Consider the following 19,702-nt stretch of genomic DNA (forward strand, 5'->3'; position numbering starts at 1 on the left):
CCTGCTGCCTTGGTGCAGGAGGCTGACTAGGCCACGCCCACCATGGCCACACCCACCCAGCAACCAGGCAGAGAACCCCTTGCTAAAATTTTTGAAGCCCACCACTGATTTTCCTGCGTCTCTTTTCATCAACATGCATGTCTCATTGTCCTCTCCTCCCTCCCCCTACCTTTGATTCCAGTGAAACAGACCGGATCGGTTTCCCCAGCCGTACCCAAAATAACCGAAAACAAAACCCTCCCGTAATTAGCAAGGGAAGTGCCTCTCCCAGCTGTCTTCGCTCTTTTCCCATCACAAGGCCGACTCGCCCCAGGCCGTGGACTAAATCCGAGCGTGCGCCGCCCGAAAGCGTACAGGATCAGGTGGCAGGCAGGCAGGCAGAAAAACCACCATCTGGGCAGCAGCACCCGCCCGTCCAAATTCACACATCCCCGTTTTGAGACACGGCAGATATTCAGGAGATTAATAATCCCAGCTATTTTTTTTTTCCTCCTGGGTTTCATTCAGCAAAGCTGATTTATTCTTATTTTTTTTCCCTCTATTCTTATTTTTTTCTCTCTCTCTGGATTCATTCCATGAAACAACATTAAAAAAAGAGGGATCTTGGAGTCCTAGTGGGCAACCATTTAAATAGGAGCCAGCCGTGCGCAACAGCTGCCAAAAAAGCCAACATAGTTCTAGGCTGCATCAACAGAGGGATAGAATCAAGATCACCTGAAGTGTTAATACCACTTTATAATGCTTTGGTAAGGCCACACCTGGAATATTGCATTCAGTTTTGGTCGCCACGATGTAAAAAAGATGTGGAGACTCTAGAAAGAGTGCAGAGAAGAGCAACAAAGTGGATTAGGGGACTGGAGGCTAAAACATCTGAAGAACGGTTGCAGGAACTGGGTATGTCTAGTCTGATGAAAAGAAGGACGAGGGGACACATGATAGCAGTATTTCAGTATTTGAGGGGCTGCCCCAAAGAAGAGGGAGTCAAGCTATTCTCCAAAGCACCTGAGGGTAGGATAAGAAGCAACGGATGGAAACTAATCCAAGGAGAGAAGTAACTTAGAACTAAGGAGAAATTTCCTGACAGTTAGAACAATTAACCAGTGGAACAACTTGCCACCAGAAGTTGTGAATGCTCCAACACTGGAGGTTTTTAAGAGGATGTTGGATAACCCTTTGTCTGAAATGGTGTAGGGTTTCCTGCCTAAGCAGGGGGTTGGACTAGAAGACCTCCAAGGTCCCTTCCAACTCTTCTCTTCTCTTCTCTTCTCTTCTCTTCTCTTCTCTTCTCTTCTCTTCTCTTCTCTTCTCTTCTCTTCTCCTCTCCTCTCCTCTCCTCTCCTCTCCTCTCCTCTCCTCTCCTCCCTTCCCCTCCCCTTCCCTCCCCTTCCCTTCCCTTCCCTTCTCTTCCCTTCCCTTCCCTTCCCTTCCCTTCCCTTCCCTTCTATTCTATTCCTCTGTCCTAAGCAGGGGGTTGGACTAGAAGACCTCCAAGGTCCCTTCCAACTCTGTTATTCTATTTCTATTCTAAAAAGCATTCCATTAAACAGCAGAAAAAAAAGATTGTCTTAAAAGCGCAGCCCGGCACGCAGAAAACGTGTTGGCAAAGTGTGGCTGGCTAGTGAACCTTTGCCAGAATCTGAATGCAAAAAGGAAAATGTTTGGAATTTCCACCTATCTATCCCTGCCTTCCCCTCGCCAGTCGCCCCCATTTCCCCTCCTTTAGCGGCCCTGGCCCTAACCCCACTTCCTCCCCCACCACTGCCTCTTTGTTCGGGCTGCTTAGCTTCCGCGACGGCTGGTCTAGAGTCCGGAAGGCAAGCGGACCGGAGTTTTCGGCAGCCCCCAGGTGCAGGCCGCCAAAAAGTACCGGAGGTCGCGGAAAAAGCTGCTGCCCTCTCCGCCATGTTCTTCGTGCCTGGGCATCCCATTGGACTTGCAAGGCAATGGGATGCGCGTGCATGAAGAACATGGCGGTGACGAACATGGCGGGCGGGGCGAGTGAGCGGCGGGGGCTGGCCATCGCTACCAGTTTGGTGACCTTGGCCAAATTTCCGCCAACGATTCGTGCGAACCGGCTGAATACCACCTCTGGCTCAGAAGATATGTTATTATTGTCTCTGATGCTCCGAGACCCGTTACAAACTCCATTCATTCCCTTCTCTAGCGCTCAATTTAGCACACCAGGCTGTCTGTCGCTGAAACAGGATACCGTAGCAAGAGGGAAGGTTTTAATATTGAAAAGTCCCTGCAAAAAGCGTACAAGCTTTTGAATCGCACAGAATGCTTCATCGAGTTTCTCCCGTCTCCAGCCAGCTAAAAATCAGCCAGCAAAAAGCCTTTACTTTTTGGTTCACACAGAAAGTTTGCACAGTAATCTTTCTCGAGGCGTCGGTAAACCCCTCTGCGTGGAGATGGAAGCTGCCAAGCCGCGATTAAGCTGTTCCCCAAAAGGGGAATTAAGCTGCCATCCAAAAGCAGAGATTAAGTTAAGTTCTATTGATCAGCTGCCACCGCTGGGGGAAGATAAAATGAAATTACGCCGGCAAGTCGCAACACAACACGAACAGGAGATGCAACATGGGGGGAAAAATTGGGTGTGTCCCCAGATTGGGTAAAAGAAGAAATCCCTGCATGCAGAAAACCAGCACGACAGGGAGAAAATGGAGCTAGCTTTCTACCTTCAGGGATAGGGATACAGACAGAGGTGCGCTGCTGGGAGTTCGCAGGGGTTCGGGAGAACCTCTAGCTAAAATTCTGTGCAGTTCAGAGAACCCCCAAATCCCACTCCTGGCTGGCTCCGCCCACCCCACCCCGCCCCTCCCAGGAGTCCCGACGTGGCCCGTTTTGGATGCAGGTAAGTGCAGGATGCGCACGGAGGCTCAGGGAGAGCGAAAAATGGGCCTACTGGAAGTTCGGGAAGGTCAGTCTGGAGGCGGGAAGTTTCCGGCCTCCAGAGGGCCTCCGGAGCCTGGGGAGGCCATTTTCACCCTCCTGGAGGCTCGAGAAAAGCCTCCGGAGCCTGGGGAGGGCAAAAATGCTCCCTCCCCGCCGTGGTGTAGGAGGCCGACTAGGCCACGCCCACCATGGCCACGCCCACCCAGTAACTGGGCAGAGAACCCCTTGCTAAAATTTTTGAAGCCCCCCCCCCCCCCCCCGGATACAAGACATCCTGTATCACAGCAATTCCTGCTTGCATTTTGGAAAAATAATAGAGCATAGATTTATCAATGCAGGTTGGGTCGGATACGTGCAATGAACGTTTGTGTTGCTGCAGAGAGTCTCCCCCTTCGGGGTCTTCTTCTGTGGGTCGGAGGGGGGCAGAAATTTCGACTTGGGGGTCTGCTTCGGCCTCCTGGTGTGGGGCTTTGGGCAAAGGCTGGAGGGAAGCGCTGCTGATGGCAAAGAGCCGAAGGGCCTCGTTCCAGTGGGACTGCGTCATGGCCTGGAACTGGCTGACCATTTCAGCCTGCTGAGCCTCCAGGCGCCGGTACCTGGCCTTGCATTCCCGCAGGTCTTCCCTTTGCTTGGAAAGCCTATGCTCCTAGTCCTCAGTGAGGTGCTCTGCTGAGCCTCCTTCTCGGTCAGATCCAATTTGAACTGAGCTGTTTTACCAACTCTTTCTCTGCTTAGCTCCAACAACTGCTTCCTATTGGGGCACTAAGGAGCTTGGGGTGGAGGGGCAGGCGAGGAAGGGCTGGGAGGAGAGGGACGAGAAGAGGCCGGCGAGGCGCCCCTCGATGTGAGTGACATTGAGTTGGCCACGCCCACCCAGTCACATGACCACCTAGCCACACCCACCCCGCCGGTCATTAGGCAGATCGTATCAGTGGTCCGTGGGATTTAAAATTATGAATTTAGTGGTCCCTGAGTGGTCCAAAAGGTTGGGGAACCCCTGGTTTTAAATAACTTTAAACTTTCCAAACTTTTAAAACAACCCTTTTTACTTGCTCCACAGAAAAATGTATGTTTTTTTCGGGTGTCATTACCGGAGGGGGGGGGGGAAACCACTTTTATACAATTTGGGGGAGTTTTACCCCGATTTGGGAGGCATAAGTTTAAATACTTGGTGGCTGTTACATGCACTTAGCAAATGGCTAAAAATAATATTTTTCTCTGTTTTTTTTTTTTCAAGATGCTCTGTGGGAAATTACTGTTAGTGGAACACGTATTCCGTAGGCTTAGCCGCAGACACCAGAAACATTTAAGCTAAAAAAAAAAAAGTTTTATTTCTAATTACGAAGGATAAGCCATTAATTATAATAGCGAGTGCCACTTTCCCTACTGGAACAAGCCTTTAATTATACAATCTGTGCTCTGATTTTAAGGTTCACAAAAATCAGGCTGCAAAAACATCTATCTAGGAGAGTTACAACATAGGAATCAAACATCCTCTTTGTCTCTGCAGGAGTACCTGTTCGTTCTATCTATCTATCTATCTATCTATCTATCTATCTATCTATCTATCTATCTATCTATTTATTATATTTCTATACCGCCTTTCTCCCGTAGGACTCAAGGCGGTGTACAGTCAAGAAAATACACAAACATCATAAAATTGCTAATTAAAATTATTATTATAACATACTTTGGCCCAATTAAATAGAACCTAAAATAGATAACATTTTAACATTCTAGCCAGGAAAGCAAGTTATTCTGCCATAAAGGTAGTCCTTGACTTACAACGGTTTGTTTAATGACCGTTCCCAGTTACACGGGCACTGAAAAAAAGCGACTTGTGGCCGTTTTTCACACTTACGACCGCTGCAGCATCAAAATCCTTACGCTTGGCAACCGATTCATATTTATGACGGTTGCAATGTCCCGAGGACCTTCTGAGTCCACGGGGAAGCCAGATTCACTTAACAACCGTGTTACCAACTTAACAACCACAGGGATTCACTTAACAACGGTGGGAAGGACGGTCGTAAAATGGGGGCAAAACTCACTTCCATGTTTTTCTTAGCCACAAAAATTTGGGATTCGCTGCTGGTTGTAAGCCGAGGACTGCCTGCGTAGGAGGAGAAGGCCAATTGGAAAGAAGAAAGGGCAGAACCGGGAATCATACAGAGGCATAACAGGCTACCTCTCCGAATAGGAAATTTTGTAGCTTGTCAGTGTTGTGGTCCGCCAGCAGCCTGCGGAGCTGGCAGCAGAGTCGGAGAGTGAGGAGGCTGGGGAGGACCATGGGCCAGTCCTGGAGTCTGGGGAGGGCTCAGACGAGGGCTCTGTGTCGGAGGCAGAGAAAGGGCCATCTGGGAGGTACGTGCTGCCTCTGGAGCCTCCAGAGTCGGACCTCAGCAAGGCAGAGGAACAGGGGGAGCCTGTTCCCAGTGCGCGCATGCGCAGAGCTGCCAGAAAGCAAGAACAGTTCAAACAAAAGGGACGACTCTGGAGTAAGGCTTGGAGATGATTGGCCCTTTCCATAAGGCTTAAAAGAGGAGCACGCACATGGGCCTTTGCAGGAAGCAACGTTTGTTCATTCGGTTCAGTTTAAAGCCTGAAGCTCTGTTTGATTCTGGATTCCGTGTGGCTTTGCCAATTAGGTCTTTGGCAGCGTGTCAAGGGAGATAAAGGTGGGCGATTATCCCGAAGGACTTCTCCCAAAGGACTCTTTGCAACTAATTGGGACTCAGCTGTGAATGAACATAATTCACAGCTGTTGCAATAAAACAGGTTTTTGGGACTACCCGTGGGTTTTAATGACTCAGGAAGCCTAGGTCAGATCAGGCAAATCCTTTATAACAGGATGCAATTCTGGCATATTTATTTGGGACTCAGAGAATCCCCGTGCAAACCTAAGCACACAATTCTGAAATAAGCACCCTCAAATCCGGAGTTAGTCTATGCAGTGCAGAGTCCCTTTCACTCCATGTATTGGGGGTTATTTAATAGAGAAGCACTTTCAGCTCCCTCACTCTCCCCCACATCCACACCAATGGTGTTATTCAACCGGTTCAGACCGGTTCGAGCGAACCGGTAGTGGTAGTGATTCAAGCCCTGGCACTATGCCATCCTATTTACCGCATTTCCCCGAAAATATTTAAAGGCATGCACAGCCGGTCCCCGACATTTCCTCTGGTTAAGGTTAGTGAGATAGAGCTGGAAAGAGCTACAGCTAGGTAAGACGGCAAGAGGAGTCCCGTCTTGCTCCACGCGTCCCAAAATAACAAGACCTCCCCGAAAATAAGGCCATGCGCTTATTTCAAGATTCAAAAAATATAAGACAGGGTCTTATTTTCGGGGAAACACGGTAGCCACATTTTTTAATGTGCAGCTCCGCGCGCTCACATTTTCGGTGCGCCGCAAACTGTTGGTAAAATTATGTGAAACTCACTTCTGATACACACACACACACACACACACACACACACATTGCCCTAATTCTGCTTTTTCAAAGCCCCTTCATTCACCCCCTCCCTCTATAAGCCTCCCGTCGACCAATCTTCTCCATTCAATGGTTGCGTTTAGCAAACTGCGTAATGCGTTTTCTTGCTTCGTTCTGCAGATAACTCCAGATTTTGCTAGCTAGAAGGAAGGTGGAAAGGAAGATCTGGGAATCCTGATTGTTGTTTTTTTTTCTCTCTCTCTCTCTCTCCTTTCCACTTTCGCTCACACCACCCCTGTATACATCATCAAGGACAGCCGCACCTCCACCTTAAATTAGAGACACTCTTCCTTCTTTTGAAAGGCAAGCAGACTTTCGTCTTTTCCCAGGTTCCCAGGCTCTCGAGCGGGTAAAAAAAATTCAGCACAGACCTGCTTGAGCTAATCCGTGAAGCAACATCACCTCATTAGCTCACTAAACCCGGTTGGGCAGGATTGAAATGGAATGGATTATATATGTCCTAGGAGGGACGCGGTGGCTCAGGGGCTAAGACGCTGAGCTTGTCGATCGAAAGGTCGGCAGTTCAGCGGTTCGAATCCCTAGTGTTGGCGCGTAACGGGGGTGAGCTCCTGTTCCTTGTCCCAGCTTCTGTCAACCTAGCAGTTCGAAAGCAGGTAAAAAATGCAAGTAGAAAAATAGGGACCACCTTTGGTGGGAAAGGAACAGTGTTCCATGCACCTTTGGCGTTGAGTCATGCCGGCCACATGACCACGGAGACGTCTTTGGACAGCGCTGGCTCTTCGGCTTTGAAAGGGAGATGAGCACCGCCCCCTAGAGTCGGGAACGATTAGCACAAACCTGCAAGGGGAACCTTTGCCTTTTTACAAGTTCGAGGATTTGATGGAAAGAAATTGATTTTTTAATATATATATATATATATATATATATATATATATAATCCCGCAGAGGTGTCTTTCTCCTTTAAACACCAGGCCTGCCCAAAAATTGAGCCGGGGGGGGCACGATACCCACACGCCAGCCATTTTTCCATATGATGATGAAGTCAGCATGACTCATTCTGGAAACAAAAAATCCCCTCACTTGTCCTGAAGCTGAAATATTATTTTAGCATGGAGTTTTATAACCCTGAAGAAGGGGAGGGGGACCTCTGACTCCTAGACAAACAACAGCCCTGCGAGGTATGCCCTGAGGCACCTCAAAGGCTTGTTTTTTTTCAACAGTAATTTAACTCTATTAAAGGTTGAGAGAGAGAGAGAGGGAGAGAGAAAGATGATAGATAGATAGATAGATAGATAGATAGATAGATAGATGGATGGATGGATGGATGGATGGATGGATGGATGGATAGATAGATAGATAGATAGATAGATAGATAGATAGATAGATAGATGATAGACAGATATAGATGGATGGATGGAGAGATGATAGAGGGAGGGGGAGGGAGGGAGAGAGAGAGAGAGAGATGAGTGAGAGAGATGAAGAGAGAGAGAGAGAGGGAGAGATGGAAGAAAGAGCAGTCAACAGGTTAAGCTAAACAAATCCCTCTGTTAACCATCTCTTATTGTATTTAGCGCGTAGAAAGTCCACAAACGGTTTCCAGACTTTTATAGAAACTGTTTTTGTTCTGTTTTTGTTTTGTATTTTACCTTTTATAATAAAATAAATATACTAAAAACTAAAACGATATCTATCTATCTATCTATCTATCTATCTATCTATCTACCTACCTACCTACCTACCTACCTATCTACCTACCTATCTATCTACATCTCTCTCTCTCTCTCATCTCTCTCTCCCTCCCTCCCTTCCTCTGTGTGCGTGTGTGTGTATAAAAGGGGAGGAGAATTTACTGGGGTTTTTTCTCTTTTTTTCAGCATCCAGCTGGGGTGGATTCTATATATTTAAATTTATTTGGTGTTTGGATCAAATGGGCACTTTTTGAGTGCTTTTAATTCGGTTTCCCTTCCGAAATTTGCTTTCTTGGCTGGGGCTGACCAGGTGTGACTCGGAAGGACATGTTTGGCTTCGTTCGTAAGAAGAAGGTGAGGCAAGTTAAAAGTTAAACTCCAGGAAAGGAATGCGATGGCTTCGGAGTGACTGAGGAATTGGCGCCAGGCGAGGTAGATGTCACCTTTGGACGGGGCCATTGCATCATAAATGAAGAGGATGAAAAAAATAATAATAACCATAATCAAAGGATAGGAAGGGGCTGTTTGTTGGGTGCTTCCCCTCCAATTATTTCTGATTCAGGGTGTGTGTGAGATGGGATGGGATTGTCCAGTTCTTTTCGATTGAAAAGAAAACTTTCTTTCTTTTCTTTTTTTGGGGGGAATTTGGCAATTTGAGAAGAGTATACTAAATTATATTCATAGTTTATCAAGATTAATAGGTATAAACAGAAATACATATTCTTTCCCACAGCCAAAGAGAGCGATAAAAGGTAAAGGTAAAAGGTTCCCCTCACACATATGTGCTTAGTCATTCCCGACTCTAGGGGGCGGTGCTCATCTCCGTTTCAAAGCCAAAGAGCCAGCGCTGTCCGAAGAGAGGAAAGTTAAGACGATGCTAACTATAAAGTTTGCAGAAACTATGCAATCCGCCAAATTTCAGTTCCACGGAGTTTCGTATCCCGGATTATGGATGCATTTTGTAAATTAGCCCATTTGAAGTAGTATGGTTCAAAAATTGTTGCCCTGCGTTGGGCTATTTTCCCTACTTAAAGGTTACAAGAATGCGAATTTTAGTGACGTGTGGACTGTTTAGTAATGGTGCCTCCATCCTGGCCTGTAGAATTGTCTCTAGAATAGTAGTAACTGTGAGAGGGATCTTAGTGGAGTCCTAGTGAGCAACCATTTAGATATGAGCCAGCCGTGTGCAGCAACTGCCAAAAAAGCCAACACAGTTCTAGGCTGCATCAACAGAGGGATGGAATCAAGATCACGTGAAGTGTTGATACCACTTTATAAGGCCTTGGTAAGGCCACACTTTTGGAATCCTGCGTCCAGTTTTGGTCACCACGATGTAAAAAAGATGTGGAGACTCTAGGAAGAGTGCAGAGAAGAGCAGCAAAGAGGATTAGGGACTGGAGGCTAAAGCATATGAAGAACGGTTGCAGGAACTGGGTATGTCTAGTTTGATGAAAAGAAGGACTAGGGGAGACATGATAGCAGTCTTCCAGTCTCTCAGGGCCGCCCCAAAGAAGAGGGAGTCAAGCTATTCTCCAAAGCACTTGAGGGCAGGACAAGAAGCAATGGGTGGAAACTCATCAAGGAGAGAAGCAACTTAGAACTAAGGAGAAATTTCCTGACAGTGAGAACAATTAACAAGTGGAACAACTTGCCACCAGAAGTTGTGAATGCTCCAACAGTGGAAGTTTTTAAGAAGAGGTTGGATAACCCTTTGTCTGAAGTGGTGCAGGGTTTCCTGCCTAAGCAGGGGGTTGGACTACAAGACCTCCAAAGTCCCTTCCAACTCTGTTATGTATTGCATTGCATTGCATTGCATTGCATTGCATTGCATTGCATTGCATTGCATTGCATTGCATTGCATTGCATTGCATTGCATTGCATTGCATTGCATTGCATTGCATTGCATTGCATTGCATTGCATTCTATTCTATTCTATTCTATTCTATTCTATTCTATTCTATTCTATTCTATTCTATTCTATTCTACTCTACTCTACTCTACTCTACTCTACTCTACTCTACTCTACTCTACTCTACTCTACTCTACTCTACTCTATTCATGCACCCTTCAAAAAGGAGGTTTCTCTCTTAGGACCTGCAAGTACTGGCAGATGAAATGGGTGTGCGTGGGTGTGGGTGTGTTTTTGTGTGCATGTGAGTGTACTGTTTTACAGCAGTGTTTTTTTTTTAATCTTTGCCACTTTAAATTGGGTGGACTTCAACTCCCTAGAGCTGGCTAGGGAATTCTGGGAGTTGAAGTCCACCCTCTTAAAAGTGCCTAAAGTTGTGGGGGGGAAAAAAACCACTGCTTTAAAATAACAGCATCTAACAAGGTGGGGGAAAGGCCTCCTTGGCAGCCCTGCGTTAAACCGAGACAGAAACTAATCCATAAAATGTTTTTTTGTCTGCCTTTGGCAAAGCACTCCGGCTCTTACGGATCAGGGACGAGTTTTTTTGCGTTTGGCACCCAGAAAAAAAAAAAAAAAAAAAAGCCCGGCGTGAGAACCAGGAAGAAGGGGGTGCCGGCTTCTCTTCTGAATTTTTGTTATAAAGAGGCGGATTGTGGGCTGGCTCATTTGTGTAAGTATAGTTTCAGGATAAGAGCTGAAAGTTGTGCGTCTGGAACGCCTTGTGTGGGCAGCAATTGGGTTGCACTTTCCCTGGGAAATTACAGTAAATAGGAGAGAGAGAAAATTGTCCACGGGTGTGCTTTCTTTCTTTCTTTCTTTCTTTCTTTCTTTCTTTCTTTCTTTCTTTCTTTCTTTCTTTCTTTCTTTTTCTTTCTTTCTCTTTCTCTGTCTCTGTCTCTTTTTTTCTGTCTCTGTTTCTCTCTCTCTTTGTCTGTCTCTCTCTCTGTCTCTCTCTTTCCTTTCTTTTTTTCTGTTTCTGTTTCTCTCTCTTTGTCTATCTGTCTCTCTCTCTCTTTCTTTCTTTTTCTTCCTCTTTCTTTCTTTCTCTTTTTCTTTTTCTTTCTTTCTTCTCTGTTTCTGTCTCTCTGCTTCTTTCTTTCTTGTTCTCTGTCTCTGTCTCTCTCTGTGTGTGTCTGTATCTTTTTTCTTTCTGTCTGTCTGTAGTTTCTCTCTTTTTGTCTGTCTCTCTCTGTCTCTCTTTCTTTTTCTTTTTTCTCTCTTTCCGTCTCTTTGTTTCTTTCTCTCTCTATTTCTGTCTGTCCATCTCTTTCTTTCTCTCTTTCTTTCTTTCTCTCTGTCTCTGTCTCTCTTCCTGTTTCACGCTTTTTTCTTTCTTTCTGTCTCTCTGTTTCTCTCTCTGTCTCTGTTTCTCTCTCTTTTTTCTTTCTTTCTGTCTCTGTCTGTTTCTCTGTCTGTCTTTGTCTCTGTCTCCTTTCTTTTTTCTTTCTTTCTTTCTTTCTTTCCTTTCTTTCTTTCTTTCTTTCTTTCTTCCTTCCTTCCTTCCTTCCTTCCTTCCTTCCTCTCTCTCTCTCTTTTCTCTCTCTTTCTCTCTCTCTCTTTCTCTCTCTTTCTTCCTTCCTTCCTTTTCCCAACATTTCAGAAATGGCTCAGAAGCCACTGGAGATTAGAACAGGTTTTTTGGAAGGTCATCAAGAAGCAAAAACAATCAAATTTTTCAGGGTTTATATCTCTGGGGGCAGAGCAAGAGTTTTCCCCCATTCCGTAACCTCGAAACGGTAAGGAGACTACAGGTTCCATCATCCTCTGCCACAGGCTGTCTGGAAACAACGGGTGCTGAATTCGAAAGCAGCCCACCTTGCATTAGCGCTGAATTGTGTAGGGACTGCAGACGAAGGAGGAAGGTGGAGAATTAACACATCCGTCCCGCAAAATTTACTTACCTTTGCAGGAATATATTGCAGTATTTTGTCTGAAGTCACATCTCTCTCATGCTCCGCTTCAAATCCAAAGAGCTCAGCCAGTTTTTTCTTGCTCTCTTGTCTGAAAGGCAATAAAACAGGGCCACAAAGAAACATCAAGGCAAGCAAACAAAGCGAATCAGGAAGGCATGGAGGGGGAAAGAGGGAATGAGCAATTTATTTTATCACCAGGCTCATCACTGTTTGCAACTCACCAACCGTCAAAAATGCGAAAAGGAATGAGGGACGCTGCCCCAGCTTTGCTTTACTGTCTTGTTCAGGTTGAACTATAGAGAGCCAGTTTGAGGAAGAGGGGAGAGGAGAAGAGGGGAGAGGAGGGGAGGAGAGGGCAGAGAGGGAGGGAGGGAGGGAGGGAGGGAGGGAGGGAGGGAGGAAGGAAGGAAGGAAGGAAGGAAGGAAGGAAGGAAGGAAGGAAGGAAGGAAGGAAGGTCTTAAGACAAAGTTGTGACACCGGTCTCAGGGAAGAGCCATAGCTTGATTATTGCATACATGCTAATAGGTATTGCATAATATATGTTTACTTATTACCGAATTAACCTACATTCTGGATTTGTAGTAACTCACTCAACCATAAAACCCAACGAGGCCACCATATATACCTCAATTAAAGTGAAAACTAACCAGCTTAAACATGTACTGTGTTTTTACCCAACGTAGATATGGGCCTGATGCAAATCTGTATCTAAAATATAAATATTCCTGTAGGCACTTCTTAGTGGTCTCCACTCCCTCCCCCAAGTTTTAGACACCGTTTAGTTCCTGAATTCAGGCCAGGTAGGCTGATAACTAATAAGCAGCAAAATAAAAAGGCACTTCACCCCCCTATTCTAATCACCAACATTAAAAATCAGCGTCACGGCAAACTAAATAAAAAAAATGAAAGTGAAGAACACAACACCACGTGCCATAAATGGACAGTGATCGGATCCAGGTTGCCTAAATCCCATCGACCACGAGGGGGGCAGCATTACCTTGGTTTCTTTTCCTCTAAGTTGCCCCCTAGTGGCCCTTGAGATTTTGGCAACCCAGACGTGAGAGTCTTAATAAATCACACAACTATCAAAAATTATTTAGGGCAATGGGCTTTTCTGTTGACATTACGAATAACGATGAAACATTCCCCTTCGTTCCTAGTAGGAGTCAATTTTTGGCGGGATTAAAAAAAGGATTATCTCCCACTCGTTTGAGATCGGGGGAAGATTTGAAACTTGAGAGATTCGAGAAACTGGCCACATCTAAAAGGGATCTCTGAATCGATTCCTATCAGCCTGTGTCAATCTTTCCTAGCCCATCAGAAAGAATGAGGACCCACAATCAAAACACGAACAAAGCAACGAAACAAAATGAGCCAACTTTCGGTATGACGTCATCTCATTTCCCTATCCAGTTCACCAGAGATCACAGGGACCGATTGATAATATTTACAAACAAAACAAAACGAAGATAAATGCAGCCATCTAATTGGGAAAAAAAGGGACTCCTTGATTGTGAAAGGCTGAAACACCCACACCCACAAACACACAATTTTCCATGTTTCCTGTGCCTGTAATTTTAGCAATTCCTTTCTGAGATGGTCTTGGACAAGGGTCAGCAACCAGAGGCTCTGGAGCCGCATGTGGCTCTTTCACCCCTCTGCTGCGGCTCCCTGTCACTCAAAATATGCAATGTGCAACACCCGTGGCACGCGATTTATTGAGCTTCTCAACCCCCGGTAGGCCAAGAAAAGAAAAGTTTCAGAAGAAAACAGAACGTTTAATTCAACGACATAGGCTAGTTTTGTGGCCGCTCAAGAAATAGTCAGGCACGGGAAGGTTTTTGTGGCTCCCGGTGTTTTCTTTTCTGTGGGAAACGGGTCCAAATGGCTCTTTGAGTGTTTAAGGTTGCAGACCCCCTGGTCTTAGGGAGCATGCCCCACCCCAGGTTTGGCAAAACGGCTGTCCTCGTCTGAATCCCACTTTGCAAAGAGGGGAATTGAAAGCGTGCTCGCTTTCCTTCGAACACACTTTCACAATTCCTCGTGGCAGTGTCACAAAAAAAGAAACGAGTCCCCACGTGAGCAGGGCACAGTTTGAAATCAGGCCTTCTATTGGGCTGTGTTTTGGAAAGCACTTCCATACACCCGGCCTGTGGATTGCACATTTATTTTTTATTTTTTTTGTGTGCAATCGGGAACATGTGGGAAAATGGACTTTCCGTATAAGATGGGGAAATATTTTCCAGTGCCCACAGCCAACTCTAATTCATACTGTCCTTTAAAAGCAGTTGTGCGCCTGCACACACATACGCAACAGAGTGATAGAGAGACCAAGTGTCTGGTTACTTAGGCGTCTCACAATTCGAAGCCGACACTTGGTTCCCCTTCCCATAAGCGGGAGTGGGGTGGGGGGTGTCAGCCACCCATAATTTTCAAACTGGGTGAGAAAAAAAAAAACCCATCCTACTGTGTTTCCCCCGAAAATAAGACCCTGTCTTATATTTTTTTTTTGAACCCCAAAATAAGCGCTTGGCCTTATTTTCGGGGAGGTCTTATTATTTTGGGGCGCGTGGAGCAAAACGGGACTCCTCTTGCCGTCTTAACCTGATTTCCAGCTTTGCGTTTAAATATTTTCGGGGAGGGCTTATTTTCGCGGGGAGGCTTATTGAGCCGAGGTGGCGCAGTGGTTAGAGTGCAGTACTGCAGCTACTTCAGCTGACTGCTAGTTCAGCAGATCAGCGGATCAAATCTCACCAGGCTCAAGGTTGACTCAGCCTTCCCTCCTTCCGAGGTGGGTAAAATGAGGACCCAGATTGTTAGGGGGCAATATGCTATTTAGTAGACTGTCTTTGGTGTAAGCCGCCCAGGGTCCTCGGAGAGTGGGCGGCATAGAAATATGACTAATAAAATAAATAAATAAATAAATTTGAGTGCATGCGCTCAAAAGCCCCATTGGGGGTTATTATCAGGGGATGTCTTATTTTCAGGGAAACAGGGTAGATGTCTTGATATATTTATATTATTAGCCATGCCATGTGCTGTGCTAGCTGGGGATGATGAAATTTGTAGTCCGACCTCTCCGGGGGGGCGTGGGGGAAGCAAAATAACGAGTAGCCCAACGACAACTGACAGGTTTTGTGGGGGTTTTAACGGGGCAAGTTAGTTTCATAAAAGCAAAAATAATAATAATAATACTTTTAACCCTGCCCTGATTTTCAAGAAGAGACCGGGCTGCCGTTTTGTCAGAAATGGTGTATAGGCAGGGTCTCCTGCTCCGGTAGGGCAGGGGGTTGGACTAGATGACCTTGTAGGTCCAACTCTGTAGGTCCAACTCTGTTTAATCGGTTAGAATCCGATGATTGCTAAAAACAGAACAGGGTCTAGTGGAAACGGACAAGCGTTTCCCAGTTTCACTCACGTCTCCTGTGCAATTAAATTAGTCAGCTATGACAAGTAATATGCAGGTCGAGATTGGTTTTTTTTTCCCACGCCGTGCAAAAGCAGGTAATTTTTTTTTTTTTTAAAAAAACAACACCTATGAAATAATAATTAGGTATTACGTTTACAACCCACCCAACTTCCAGTGACTTTGGGCGGTGAGTACAACTTTGCAGTTATGCACACAGACACAGACAGAGAGGGAGGGAAAAAAACACCCTTTAAAAGGGAAGAGAAAAGCCAAATGATTTTTGAGATTTCTTTAAATGCTTTTCTTCCCTCTCGTCTATAAATTTTCTTTGGGGAGGGGGACAAAACCCCCACCCCACCCCCACTAATGCAATTCTGAATCTTCTTCTCTCAATTGCAGGAAATATTTAGGATTATAAATAACTTAGAAGGATCTGGGAGAAGAAAGAGGGGTATTTTTAGCCCCTTCTCTAGTATAAGCAAAGAGAAGGGACCACAAAAGTTTGCATTCTAGGTTAACTTGAATTGTTGTTGGTTTTTTTGTTTTTTCCCTACTGAAAAAGCAGGGTTACAAGAGAACCGAACATCCTAGGCAATACATAATAAGGAATATAAACCCCATTGAGCACAAGGGGTAAAGCCCCACAGATTCGGTATGGTACATTTTGAATGAGTGGGACTCCAATTTCCCAGTGGGACAGCCTTTTTAAAAAAACGACTACAGTTAACTTTAGACGGGGCAACGCACACAACAGAAGTGACAGAAACAAAAGACGAATTAAAATAAAACTTTTTCCCCCCTTCCTTTCTTCTCTCTGCAGAAGAAAATTACTTCTTCTTCTTCTTCTTTTTTTAAATAAAGAAAGAATTTGCAGACAAACTACCGTTCACCCCGCGATCCGGGGGATCATATTATTCTACGAACATTTGGGAGTTATAAATCCTTGGGGGGAAAACGACACGCGCAGCCGAAACCCTGAGAAGGGAAGGGAAGGGAAGGGAAGGGAAGGGAAGGGAAGAGAAGAGAAGAGAAGAGAAGAGAAGAGAAGAGAGAGAAGAGAAGAGAAGAGAAGAGAAGAGAAGGAGGGAGGGAAAGAAAAAGTAAGAAGGAAGGAAGGAAGGAAGGAAGGAAGGAGAAAGAAAGAAAGAAAGAAAAAGGGAGGGAGGGAAAGAAAGATAGATAGAAAGAAGGAAGCTAAGAAAGAAGGAAGGAAGCAAGGAAAGGAGGGAGGGAGGAAGGAAAGGAAGGAAGGAAGGAAGAACGGAGGAAGGGAGGGAAAGAAAGAAGGAAGGAAGAAAAGAAAGAAAGAAAGAAAGAGGGAGGGAGGGAGGGAAAGAAAGAAAGATAGAAAGAAGGAAGGAAGGAAGCTAAGAAAGAAGGAAGGAAGCAAGGAAAGGAGGGAGGGAGGAAGGAAAGGAAGGAAGGAGGGAGGGAGGAAAGAAGGGAGGGAGGGAGGACGGAAGGAAGGAAGGAAAGAAGAGAGGGAGGGAAAGAAAGAAAGAGGAGGAGGGAAAGAAAGGAGGAAGGGAGGGAGAAAGAAAAAAGGAAGGAGGGAGGGAGGGAGGAAAGAAAGGAGGGAGGCAGGAGGGAAGGAAGGAAGGAAAGAAGAGAGGGAGGGAAAGAAAGAAAGGAGGAAGGAAAGAAAGGAGGGAAAGAGGGAGAAATGAGGGAAAGAAAGAAAGAAAGAAAGAAAGAAAGAAAGAAAGAAAGAAAGAAAGAAAGAAAGAAAGAAAGAAAGAAAGAAAGAAAGAAAGAAAGAAAGAAAGAAACGTTCCGAGAAAAAGACGGGAAGGAAAGAGCTGGGACTCACTCTTTTTTGAAGGAGTTTTTCCGAGAAAAGGAATATCGGAAGCGGCCGGGCGTTTGGGGGACGCAAGCCATGTTCCCCATCTTCCGAAGTCGGGGCGACGGAATCCCGCTCGCAGCGTCGGAAAGCCAGCAGCAGCCAAGAGGCGGAATGCGGGAGCCCCCGGCCGGCCGGCCGCCTGGAGCGAAACCCAGAAGGTGTGTGGCTTGGTTGGGGCGTCTCTGTGTGTGTGTGTGTGTGTCATGCGAGGCTTCCTCACTTCCGTCTTCTCCGAGAGAATGAGCCTCTGGGCGTGTGTGTGTGTGTGTGGTGTGTGTGTGTGCACATGGGAAGAAACCAAGCCGTTTTGGCCAAAGGATCCTTTCGGCTGCTCGCTTCCTGAGAACTGCCAACAGCAAGGCATACACACACGGGCGTGCAAATACACACATACACACACACACAAGCCGATTGGCTGTTTGTGGTGGCTGCTTTTGGGGGGGGGGAGGGCAGGGAACTGGAGGGATTTTCTAAAGGTGCGTTCCAGCCCCCCCTTTTTTTTTTTTTACCTGTAAGAGAGACAAAAAATTGGCTTGAAAACCTGGCTTTAGTTTAGTTTAGTTTAGTTTAGTTTAGTTTAGTTTAGTTTAGTTTAGTTTAGTTTAGTTTAGGGTGGGGTGGGGTGGGGTGGGGTGGGGTGGGGTGGAGTGAAGTGGAATGGAATGGAATGGAATAGAATATACAATACAATACAGAATAGAATATAGAATAAAGAATATAGAATACAATACAATACAATACAATACAATACAATACAATACAATACAATAGAATGCAGGATAGAATATAGAATAAAGAATATAGAATAGAATGGAATGGAATGGAATAGAATATACAATACAATACAGAATAGAATATAGAATAAAGAATATAGAATACAATACAATACAATACAATACAATACAATACAATACAATAGAATGCAGGATAGAATATAGAATAAAGAATATAGAATAGAATGGAATGGAATAGAATAGAATATACAATACAATACAGAATAGAATAAAGAATATAGAATATACAATACAATACAATACAATAGAATGCAGGATAGAATATAGAATAAAGAATATAGAATGGAATAGAATAGAATATACAATACAATACAGAATAGAATAAAGAATATAGAATATAGAATACAATACAATACAATACAATACAATACAATACAATACAATACAATGCAGGATACAATATAGAATAAAGAATAAAGACTAGAATAGAATAGAATAGAATAGAATAGAATAGAATAGAATAGAATAGAATAGAATAGAATAACAGAGTTGGAAGGGACCTTGGAGGTCTGCTAGCCGAACCCCCTGCTTTGCTTTGCTTTGCTTCGCTGTCGTTGCACCTCGTACAACGAAATTGAATGCCACCTTCAGTGTACCTTATACATAAAAAAAAAAAAAAAATAGAACAAGAAACACACATCCTTCCCGTTCTGTACCAATGAATTGAAAAAAACCCCTGATACGGCATTATTATTGCACTATTATACACTAGTATTCAATATAGTTACTGCTCTGGGGTAGAAGCCTATTCGTCCTTGTTTTTATTATCCTGTACCGTCTGCCAGATGGTAATAGTTCAAAAAAAAAAAGGGGGGTGCTCAGGATGAGATGGATCTTTAAGGATGTTTTGAACTTTCTTAAAGCAGTGGGAGCTATGAAGTTTAAGACAATAGCAGAGTTGGAAACTCTATACCATTTCAGACAAATGGTTATCCAACCTCTTCTTAAAAATTTCCAGTGTTGGAGCATTCACAACTTCTGGAGGCAAGTAGTTCCACGGGATAATTGTTCTCACTGTCAGGAAATTTCTCCTTAGTTCTAAGTTGCTTCTCTCCTTGGTTAGTTTCCACCAGTTGCTTCTTGTCCTGCCTTCAGGTGCTTTGGAGAATAGCTTGACTCCCTCTTCTTTGGGGCAGCCCAGGGGTGAAATCCAGCAGATTCTGACAGGTTCTGGAGAACTGGTAGTGGAAATTTTGAGTAGTTCAGAGAACCGGTAAATGTCACCTCTGGCAGGCCCCAGAGTGGGGTGGGAATGGAGGTTTTGCAGTATCCTTCCCCTGGAATGGGATGGGAATTGAGATTTTACAGTATCCTTCCCCTGTCACGCCCATCAAGCCACGCCCATCAAGCCACACCACACCCATCAAGCCACGCCCACAGAACCGGTAGTAAAAAAAAAATTGGATTTCACCACTGGGGCAGCCCCTGAGATATCGGATCATTCGGCGGAATGGGTTGTAAAAAAAATTGCTTTAAAAAAGTTTTTTTTAAAGTTGGCCACACCCACCCAGTCACATTACTCCTCCCCCCCACCAAGCCACGCCCACAGTACCCGTAGTAACTAATTTGACATTTCACCACTGGTCTTAGGGGATATTATGCTGAAAGCATGGAAAAGACCCTACAGTGTTTACAGGCGAACGGTTGACTTATTGTGCTGTAGGGTGGGTGACTCATAAATTTTACAAATACATAAATAATTTTTTAAAAAAAATTGGCTCTGCTCCTTTGACAAGCAGGGCCGGGGCCTGTGTTGCCTTTAAAAAGGGGACCATCAGGAGATCCTACCCATAAAA

At 45.0% G+C, this 19,702-nt stretch overlaps 1 protein-coding gene across 1 annotated transcript in view; it reads right to left on the bottom strand.

Moving 5' to 3' along the window:
* The window catches only part of PLEKHN1 (pleckstrin homology domain containing N1), a 49,337-nt gene extending 32,064 nt beyond the window's left edge, over positions 1-17,273 (bottom strand). Inside the window, exons 1-2 of the mRNA XM_070956033.1 lie at positions 17,077-17,273; positions 11,845-11,944 (exon numbers count right to left, since the gene is read on the bottom strand). Of these exons, the coding sequence (XP_070812134.1) occupies positions 11,845-11,944; positions 17,077-17,156 (180 nt within the window). The 5' untranslated portion in view covers positions 17,157-17,273. The remainder of the gene's footprint in view (positions 1-11,844; positions 11,945-17,076) is intronic.
* Between the last annotated feature and the right edge of the window lie 2,429 nt (positions 17,274-19,702).

The sequence above is a fragment of the Pituophis catenifer genome, unplaced genomic scaffold (genome assembly GCF_029215685.1).
Source record: "Pituophis catenifer annectens isolate HBS135680 unplaced genomic scaffold, rPitCat1.0.hap2 SCAF_18, whole genome shotgun sequence".
Classification (NCBI taxonomy): domain Eukaryota; kingdom Metazoa; phylum Chordata; class Lepidosauria; order Squamata; family Colubridae; genus Pituophis; species Pituophis catenifer.